Source organism: Molothrus ater, chromosome 9, assembly GCF_012460135.2.
Source record: "Molothrus ater isolate BHLD 08-10-18 breed brown headed cowbird chromosome 9, BPBGC_Mater_1.1, whole genome shotgun sequence".
Taxonomy (NCBI): domain Eukaryota; kingdom Metazoa; phylum Chordata; class Aves; order Passeriformes; family Icteridae; genus Molothrus; species Molothrus ater.
In genome coordinates this window covers 10157242-10168111 of record NC_050486.2, presented here as the reverse complement: position 1 = coordinate 10168111, position 10870 = coordinate 10157242, and the positions used below count along the sequence as shown (strand labels likewise).

The 10870-nt window shown below is 35.4% G+C and overlaps 1 protein-coding gene across 4 annotated transcripts in view; it reads right to left on the bottom strand.

Moving 5' to 3' along the window:
* Nucleotides 1–1679: 1679 nt before the first annotated feature.
* Nucleotides 1680–10870, bottom strand: part of CAMSAP2 (calmodulin regulated spectrin associated protein family member 2) — an 80443-nt gene continuing 71252 nt past the window's right edge. For 2 of the 4 annotated variants that reach the window (XM_036387535.2, XM_036387537.2), the window contains 4 exons: nt 9967–10066; nt 7923–8038; nt 6537–6655; nt 1680–5016 (listed from right to left, as the gene is read on the bottom strand). In XM_036387535.2, the coding sequence (XP_036243428.1) occupies nt 4711–5016; nt 6537–6655; nt 7923–8038; nt 9967–10066 (641 nt within the window). In that variant the 3' untranslated portion in view covers nt 1680–4710. The remainder of the gene's footprint in view (nt 5017–6536; nt 6656–7922; nt 8039–9966; nt 10067–10870) is intronic. The other 2 variants (XM_036387536.2, XM_036387538.2) reach the window with 1 other exon arrangement.

Genomic DNA, 10870 nt, shown 5'->3' with positions numbered 1-10870 from the left:
CTACCTTGTTTGACTCATTGCTGTAGTTGTCTAAATAAAAGATGTATTCTTTATTCTGTATGTAAGCAAGTAAGTCTGAAGGTAAATGTGCATTTGTACGTACACATATACAAACACACATCAAATATATTTTTCCCTAAATGGAACAGATTGCTTTTAAAAATAAATTTCTCATAAATGTACAAAGATATACATGTTAAATATATATTTTTCCCCTGCCATTTACACCTGGAATAAGAGAGTTTATAGGAGACTTTTTCCTTTTGTTGTTTTTCATTTATTTAACCAGAAAATGTAAAAGCAGCTGTAAAGGGCTGTGACTGTCAAGATAAATCTTTATAGCCACAATTCTTCAAGCTGCTTATTCAGCTCATTAAATTAGTAGCAAGGCAGCAAAGAAATGCTCATTTGCTATTTGAAGAGATCTAAATATTTAAAGTTTAGCCCTGTGTCTTTTTTAATAAATTGTTGGAAAAAAAGACACCTGACATCGCTCTGATCAGTACAGCTGGATTTGAGAAACAAAGCTATTTTTCGCATCATATTTGTATGGCAATCGATCCAAAATCATCTGTTCAAGCATAACTCTCTACACTGGATCCCACAGCAGCACAAATTTTGAATCAGAAATTCTGTACAAATTGAGGCACATAGCACAGTCATATTATGTCAAATTAACCAGGGCATGAGCTGAAGTTTCTCAGGGATGGTGTTATTTGCCAAAAGATAGAAAAAAACCAAAGTCTGTTCTAAAGCAGATCTGTACAAAGGCTGTTTTTAGATAAAAATTTTGAGCTGGGCTCACCACTGAAAAAACAGCTTTACTGGGTGCAACTGTGTGTTTGTGTTGCAATATAATTCCTTGCTTGTGTCAGCCTTGTTGTGATGCTGTACAGGGAACTGACTGAGCTGCCTGAAAAAGAACCAGTTCTCAGGGGGAGGAGGGAAAGCTACTAATTTTCTTCCACAGTAGCTTTCAATTCAGCATCAAAAGCACTACTGTCAGATTGTTGGTATTCTTGAAGTTGCCCTTCAAACAGCTCTGCAATTCTGAGATTCTTTATCTGTGTAAGTTAGCCCAGCAGCTCAGCATGCCTGTTGACAGTGCAGGGATGTCATGGCCACTTTCAGCAAGTCCTTGCTCTTAGTCTGCAACCCAACAGAAGAACACAAAGCTCCAAACAAGGCATGATTTGGACTAGAAAAATTACTAGTTTACAAATCTGGAAAAGGCCCCTCATTTTTTGGGTAGTGTTCTGTTCAAGATAGCCTCACTAGCAAGTACAAACGGTTTCACTAGAAGTCACACATGTGCTTTATACAGCACCTTGACAAAGGTAAGACTTCACCTTGACAACCTTTCAGTCTGAAGCAAACCTTTTAACCTGACCAGTAAGTTTGTGTGGCTTTGGAAAAATGGAAGCTAACCAGAGCTCCAAAGTTTATAAATTACTTAAAATTGTGAAATTCACTTCTGAAGAGAACACGGTAACACCTTGTTGTCCTCACAAATGAAATATGAAGCCTATTCAATTATTCAATAGCCTTCCTCTGATAACATCAGAAATCGAGATTATCTATGGAAGTATGGCCAAAGATGGTGAACAAAAGAAGAAATTGTAATCATGCATAATATTTCCTACAATTTCCACATTGCTGAAATACGAGAAGAGACAAGATTTAAACTTTATGTCAACATTTAATAATTTTAGTTTCTATTTAGAGGTAAACAAGAAAACAAAAAATGTTATTTTGGTGCCATGCTTTTATTTAAATGAAAGGAAAAAACTACACTGTACCACATAAGTAGCAATGACAATATTTTACAGCACAGCATTTGAAAAAATATGGAAGCTATGCTCCATAGAAGTGGACAAGTAAGCACACAATACACTGTACAATTTTCAACAGTGCCCAATAAATCAGAATTAAATAGCTGAATTTGGCTTTAAACAGCCAAATAATAAAAACTAACAGTCATACTAACATTAAAAAAAAAAATAAAATTCAGTAGCTATTATGACTGTTAGAAGATGAAATTCTGCTCCAAAAACTAAGACGAGAGTTTGGCAATTCAGTCGTAGCAACAATAGTAATACCCCTGATGAAAGCACCAGTGTGTTCTGGAAAGGTCAGTGATAAATACTGGCCTTTATGGAAAGCTTTATTTTTTTTTTCTTTTTCTTTTTTTTTTTTTAAACATGATCCCAACCAAAGATCCACTGTAATTAGAAAATTTGCAGGCTTAAAAAGGAAAAGCATCTCTAGCTTTACTTTTCCTGTATTAAGTAAAACCTTATACTGCGAGCAATGAAATTTTCAACTGCATTATTCACATTCTACTTTTAGACATTGCACAAACCTTTAACCTGTTGACAAATGCAAATTTCATAATACATTCAGAAATATTTTAAATTACTCAAAGAATTCCCGTCACGTATTTAAGCTCACTTTGATTAGGTTGATGCGTGTGTCTTTATGGTGTTGCAAATCTTCAGTTAAATCATAGAACAGATTTTAGAAATAAAAAGCCTCCCATGATAAAACTTCTTTTGAAGTTATTCACCATATGTGTGTCAGTTAATTCCAACCTCCTGGTTTCTTGAATCACTGTATATTATACACAGTTTCATATTGTTATTCAAGATGTTCCTACAATGGTATCTGTAGGAAGTGTCTAACAGGCAGAATGTGCAAACCCTCTTTCCCCCCCTTTTTAATATTATTTATATCCTATATACACAATATGTATACACTTGAATTATAAGAGTTACATATCCTGGTGATATACATGCAAACAGTAGGAATCAGCTAACCACAAATAGTTTTGAGCCACATACATATTAAACATATATTTTAAAGTGTTTTTTCTTTTTTTTTTTTTACAGTTTTAACAAATATACATAAATATAAGAACATAAATTACAGTAAACTGACAGCATTTTTGAGAAAATGTTTATAATCCAGATGCACTGATACCTAAGGCCTTATAATAATTTAAAAAAGTACTGTTCTAAACTGCTTAATGACATCTCATTCCTGTGCATCTTTTCTCTTAGTAAATGAGCACATCGTAGTAGTGAGGCAGTTTCTCTCACGGCAGTTTAATGAGAGAAATACGAATATCATTTTAGTCTCCCATGAAACTGAATGGACTACATACTCATAGCACAATACTGTCTTATGTGAATGGAGTTGTCACAACACTGAAACAGAACAGAATCACAAATCATTCAAGTCTTTTCCTGAGAATGAGATTTCCCTCCCCCCCAACAAATTCTCTGGTGTACGATGTTATCAAAATAGCCACAGATTTAGGGGAGGCTTCAAGTTTGTGTTTTCTTTTTTTTTTTTCAGAACAGTGCTATGTTAAAAGCAAATTATAAGAGAAACAAACACTGAAACGGGATAGTGATTTATAAAATAATCAAACACTGTTTTGAAATAAAATGCAGCCCTTTATAAATAATACTGAAATATGCCTAGAGTTTGGTTTTGCAAATGGTCATGTTACAGATTTACTGAAATGTCAGTTAGGCTTTTTTGTCATATGTACTTAAAAATTGCTGTGTCACAAGACATCACCTGTTAGTGTCAAGAAAACAATTTACAAAGACACACTGAAAATTATCAGATGTCTGTTCCCTAGAAAACTGATTCAAGTCTGAGTTGGCAGATCTGAAGGCAGGAAGTGGCCTGGATCTTAAAATCAATGGGAATTAGATACACGACTTCTCAAAGATTTGTGACTTAGTGAATTCTGTGATTCTTCTGAATATTTAGTGCTCTGTTAGGCAACATCAGGGATTTAGTTCTGAATGTTTCATGAGTTCCTGCTCCTTCATGAAGGAGCAGGACCTGACCCTGTGCTCTCTCTCCAGCTGGAACAGTGCAAAGCAATGAATGCATACTTGCTTAAACCATTTCAGAGACCTACCAAATCTTTTTACCTTGAGTTTTACTGATGTTATGAACATGCACATGGTCAGTCATTACATCTCAGATGGTAACTTACTCAAACAGAAATAATTGCATCACCTTTACCCTGAGTTGTTAAATAGTTCATTTGAAGAAAACTTCAAGCAGTTCAAAGGTTTTTCCTTTACTGTTTAGTTTATAAGCAAATCAGTACTATTGAATTGAAAAAGAATTATAAATACACAGGGGAATGAATCTTGATTTTGTTACAGCACACAGTAAGGATCTTGGAGAACAGACCCATTCAGCTGTTATTCAGTGACATACAATTTATCATTTAGTCTTTACTGTAAGTCAGTATGCAAAGTTCAATGGTATTGAGAATATTAAGTTTTTCTTTAGTGAAAGAAAAATATTTCAAGACAAGCACAAATACAAACATATAAGGCAACAGATGTAAAAAATGTAGTTTGAGTCACTAAAGAGGAACATTCAGTGCTTCAGTGTATCTAATCAAAATACAGAGCAAATATACTCCATATGTTGCATTAGCACATACAAATCTCCACACAAGTCAAACATTTCCGTAATCACTCATAATTATTCACCTAAGAGTTATCTTCTGCACTCCTAAACACTGTGTTTACATTCCAGTTGGACATGATAATAGAACTTGCTGTCCAGTTTTAAGTTCTAAGAGTCTTGTTGGCAACTAGAAATCTATTTCCTATAGGCAGTAAAGATGAAGTGCAAGTTTATCATAATTGTCTCAAGCAAATTTTTTCCCATCTACTATGCCTTGGTGGGTAAGAGTTTCTTAGGAGTTACTGGTCTCTTGGTTTGCCACAAATGGCTGTGAATGGTAATTGCATCAACACTGGCAGACAGAGTTTTGGCAGGTATGTGGCTAAATTGCTTTCTGTCAGAGTTGTATTTATACAGTCCCTCTATCATTTTCTTTGTGATAGACTTGGGACCTATTCCTGTTAATTTATTGATTTCTTCAGTATCAGGGCAGTATGTATACAGAGATCTGAACTGGCAGCCTGAATCCCGGAACAAGATTAAGAAATTATTGGCATCAGATTTTTCCATTTCCTTTAAAAGAAAGAAAGAAAGAAAAACATTCAGAATATGAATTTTGCATTGTAATTAGAAAACATTTCCATTAATTAGATTTAATTTTGAATCAGTTTTCTACCAGAGCTGAAACTTATGTCTCACTCTGTCCACTAAAAGACCTTATTTTCAATCATTAGAATTTGCTAACTTCACCCATCTGAATTTTGATAGGGTAGATATTCATGTTAACCAAAACCAAATTTATTTTGACAATTTCAGCTATACTTGTTTAGTTGTACCTCAAGAACAGACATCCCAAAAGTCTTTTTGTAGACCAAATAAAAATTCTTTTCATCATCTATTTCATCAAGTTGGTTTAATACCTGCAAGTTTGGGAACAAAAAACTTGTCTCAATGTGTCTAAAAGATCTTCTGGTGCTAAAATGGAATTTCAGTCATCCCTAAATCCACTCAAGCTTGGTCAAACCATGAAGTCAGTTGGAATGTATTGAACAGAAGTTCTTAATTAGCTGAAATCTTCAGATTCCTATTCCACCTACAGACCTTCTATGGGACACATGCCCTCCCTGAACACTTACAGCGGCTATCATGTGATGCGTGTTTCATCCTTGAGTTAAGCAGGACATTTGTGCACCTATTTTTTTCTGGGTCATTCTGAGAGTCCTTTTGCTCTGCAGTTACTTAAGCTGCAGGAGTGTGTGCTGATTCCTGACTTGGTATTTCCAAAAAGCGTCAGGAAAGGCAGGAAAAGCAGCATCTAGACATGGATGCAGGATTATGAAGAGAAGAAGGGGCAAGAAATACTGCTGTGAAGTTTATTCCAGAAATGAAATTCAATCTGGATTCCAAGTGTCTGTGAGGTTTGGTATCAGTTAATCTGTTGTATTCGTCATAGTTCGTAAATGGAACAGTCCTGCTACTCTCAAGGCTCAGACTCTGTGTTACTTCTTTTGCCTGGGAACACAATGTCCCCAAGTTTTTACAATATCTGTGCATTTTCAAGAAGGTTTATAGCAGTGTAAGAGAGAAGACTTGAAGGCACCTTCCCACAGTAGAAAGCCCTGAATTTGCCCTACTGCTTGGAAACTGGAGAAGAGCCTCAAAGGGATATATTTCAATTCTTTCTGTTCATCTGTATTTCATTCTTTCTGTTCATGAGGGCCCTGTGCTTTAGTTCTAAAGTTCCCAACCTGAGGATCTCCATCTATCAGGGAAAACAACTTAGTGAGCAAATTATGAAAGCCTAGATATTGCAGTTCCCCCATAAAACAAGCAATAACTATTATTTAAGCATGAGAATTAATTCAGCTCCCTGTGCTGCATGTACAAAGTAACAGCTCTTGTTTCTCCAGCACTGGAGAACCTTTCTGCCTACACAGGAAGCAAGTCACAGAAATGACTCAATCCCTTCACTGACTGCTGCCATCATCTCTAAGGTTTCCTTTCGGTGTCTGCATTTATGGTTTAGAGTCTCCATAATGCTTGACTTTGGTTTGATGTAGGTGTTTGTGCTTTTAGGGGAAAAATATTCTTACCTCCAGAATCTTTTTCTTTTGACCTTCATTCACTTTTCCAGCCAGGCAGCAATGTGCCAGTGCATTCTGAATTATATACTTATTGGATTTAGCACTGGGTTCCTTGAAGAGCTTTGGTCCTATGCAAAAGGAACAGCAAATAAGGTAAATTAATCAATAAACCAACAAAGAGTTACTTTGAATGCTGTGAAGCACTTCTGGTGTGGAACTTTTGCATACATAGAAACACAAATCCAGGAATAATGCAGAAAAAGGTTAGAGACCACAAAATTCACAAACAAGTAAGATGTCATTCGGCTGTCACTGAATTTACTTACAAATGTGTCTTTCATTATTAAATCATTATTATTGGCAGCCTTGGTAATTTTTTTCTCTCAGGGGACCTTTTCTTTTGCTTTTTCTAAACAAAATTTCAGTTGTCCAGGAGAGAGCAAAGTCTTTTTCTTTCCCTACACCTGTGATTGCAAGGGTGTGAGGTATAACAATGAGGCATATGCAGTGCTTAGAGTAACTGTTGCCTGTACTCTTTGCGATTCCAGAAATGTTTTACCCAGAACCAGGGATAAAAGATCTGGCCTTACACTTGACAGGTTATTCTGTCTGTAACATGATTCATCTGGTTGAAGGAGAAATCTCCTGGTTTAATTTCTGAAATGTCTGTGTACTTGGGTCAAGTCCATTTAAAAAACCCAACACATGATTACCAATTAGGAAAATAATGTGCAAGCATCAAGTTATTTAAGATTAAATCTGTTTGTCTAAGCTTTGGGGAAAGAAACCCTAGAAAATACCTAACCTTATGCTACTCTTCTCACAAACAAAGTGATATTAGGTTGGCAAAAGTGGAGCTTTTATAAGGCTGATGATGCAAGGTCTTGGCAGTATCATGTGTGGTATAGTTAGAGGAAAGGGAGGAAAATACCATTATTATTTAATTCATAATATAATAGAGAATGAGTAGTCTGATCATAAAGTTCTTAATAAACAACAAAATATCTGTTAGGAGAAAAATAGTGCAGAATATTTATATTTTCATTGCTAAGAAGACTTTTTGCTGCTGCAATTTGGTTTTTGAATTTTGTAACTCTGTTCTAAATTGAGTTGAAATATCAACACTTTGTGCCTTGCTAGAGACACTGAAGTACAGAATGATGTGTGAACCCATGTGCTGTTCTGAGCCTGACTGCAGTTTATTGTGGTTATCACAAATGCTATTGAGTGAGTACTTTTATTTTGGATTTAAAATGTTAACCTTGTATTATTAGCCTCTACTTTGAAGGGTAAAACTCAATCAAGTCTTAGGAAACCAAATCAAGGTAACTGAAAACTTTTTATGCATAGAACCACTAATAGGAAGGTACTTTTCTGACCCTTGTTGCCACTGACCTGTGTATTCTGTAGCAGAGGCAACTGAAGAAGTTGTAGATGCATTTTCCCAATCTTTTTCTCCATTACGACTCCCGCAGCGACTTGGGGATAAAAATCCTTCCACAGATTCAGACCTAAACATTAATTTTAAAATCTATTAAAAAATTCACATTGTTCAGCTGGGAAGCCTTCTGATATGGAAAGAAGGCAAGGTAGAACACAATGATTTGCATTATAAACTATAAACCTAAATGCACAATATTTAATGTGTTTTGAGTGATGCAAGAAGTTGGTCTTTAGGTGAGATATATGTTAATTTTTGGGCTATCTGAGGGACAGAAACCTAACAGATGTTCTTGGTTGTGAAATAGAATTACTAAGTGGAAATTTGTGTTACTTTTAACATGTACTGGCAAATCAATGTTATCTTATGTAGTGAACAAACCAGTTCTTGATAGAATAATGAATATGAAGTAAAAATTCAGTTAATTTATACTTATGACTGCAACAACTGTCAGCGGGAACTGCTGAATTTAAGACAGCAAAACAATATCCCTTCTAGTTTTTGTTTTCACAGACAATAACTTCTGGTGCTGTAATTCTTCAGACTGCACTCAAATGTGGATAATTTTGCATTTAAAGGTCTAAACAAGATTGTCAAGTTTTCTTAAATTATTACAAGATATTTAAAATGTTTTGATTGTGGCCACTGCAAAAGCCAGTCAAATTTGCAGCTTGGAATGAAAGTTTTTTAAGTGAGAAAAAGGCACAGAATAAGGAAAAAAGCGGTATAATATCAAAATTTGTGTGCATGCTCATTTTCAGTAAAATCAGCAACAGATGAAAATTCAATTTATAATATATCGTGCACCTTTTGTGATTAGCACCTCCATGAAGAAGGTGACAAATGTATCACTGAGATTCTCTCAGTGGGACCATCAAAAACAATGGTGATGTGAGGACAAGGTGACAATATGGGTTTGGAAAGTTACTGAAAATTCTTTCAACTCTGTTGCTTTTATAATGTTTTAAAAGTCTCAATCCCCTAAACAAATCCAAAGCCTGAGGAAGATGTACTGCTCATTAAAAGCATAGTACAGCACTGCACAACTCCAGCTTCATACACAGGGATTATCTCCTGCAAAGCCTGTGTAGATGAACAACATCAAGCCTTTTGTAATAGCTAATATAGCTGGAAGAAATCCCCCTCTCAATTAAAACTGCTAATTTTAAGAGATGACAAGAGATATTAGGCTAATTGAATTATTAATGAAAGCTTCTTATGTAATAACTGGAAAGTCAGTTCTTGAGACATCAAGGTAATTGAGAAGTAAACTGAAGGCAGCTGCAGGTTTGTCAGAGCTGATGAATAATGCGTAGTGGCCATGAAGACACAACAGGCAATATCAGAAAATGTAGTACTCCTTATCAATCCCCTTCTCCTAGTTTGCTTCTCTTCACTTTTTCTTTTTTTATACAAAGAAAATAGTATTTGTCTGAATATTATCAAATAGTTCACAGAAATAGTGATTTTCCTCTGAATGATAATATGGGGTTTGTATTAAAAAATACTATTTTTTTCTGTTATTTTCAGGTGGTTTTTAATGCAAAATAAATTCTGGTGTTTGGAAAAGGCTGAAGTCCTTGTGAGCATTCAATAATTACCTGTACAACTGCTAAAGAAAAAAACCAAACAGAAAATAAACTTCTATGTTAAAAAAAGAAAAGCAGCTATGTAGTTGCATGTAGCATACAGGTTTAGCAAAATACCCATAGGTTGAGACTTAGATACAAGCAGGTGAATTAAAGAAGCTGTGTGAACAGCATTTTGTTTTAACCTCATTTATACCTGCCCAACTGGTTTACTTGGTACAATTTGCAAAACAAATGACAATGGCTTGGTTCCCGAATGTCTGACAGTGGAAACTATCCACGTCTCAAATGAGGAAAACATACCTGTTCTCAGAGTACACAATATATACATGACCTCTAAAAAATTCATGCTAGTTTTACATAGCTGATTACAAAATTTTATTACATGAAATGGTTATTTTAGCTTTACCTTGGTGTTCTCTTGCCTGACTGCACACTCTCATTGTCCCCTGTATTCAGCGATGCCAATGAAAGACTAGATACTGAAAAAACACGATAAAGCTGTGAACCTGGATAAAAACAAAGTTAAAGCTTATAAACCTATGCAAGTAGGAGAGTCTGTTCATCAGACCAACACCAGCATCTGAAAGTCAGTAAGAGCTTTCCTACATGATATACCTGCATGCATATGTGCTGCACTTCCTGTAAACACCTGCTGCCACCCAGCCTTGGGCAGCCACTGGGGATGGGCTCAGGCTAAGCACTAATGGGAAGCATGAACATGGCAATATTGGCACTATGCAAATCAAAGGATGCAATTAGAGTTAATAAGTCCTCTTGAAAGAGAGCTTAAGAGACTTAATTTAAAGCTTGGGATGGATTCTTGGAAGGTCTTAAGGAAATACTTTAAATTACACTGGAAGACAGAGGGAAGCAGCCAGAGAAAACACAGCACAACAACAAGGGTAGAGGAGGCTGTAACAAAAAGGATCACTGAGCAATCTGGTTATTTTTTTCTAATTGTAAATTGATAATACTTCTTCCAGCCACTACTGCAAGTTCTGTTGTATCTAAAAGAATGCTAAGTTATTCCACATGGTTAGTGTTGCTATGTTCTTAACTATACATGCAGCTGGTGAGCAAAATGGAAAAAAACCATGAAATTTAAAAGTAACTGTCAAGTTTTAATTTTGTCCATATTGTGTGAGTTTAAGTATTCTTACCTTATGGTCACCATTTTATTTATTGATCCCTTATCTCCCAACTTTTATTCATTCTTAGCTCTACAGGTGCAAGAAGAGATTAGTGAAGAAAACATGGGTGTGCATGAATCTTGCAACACATATTCATCCCTCCATTGGGGTTTCAGAGCT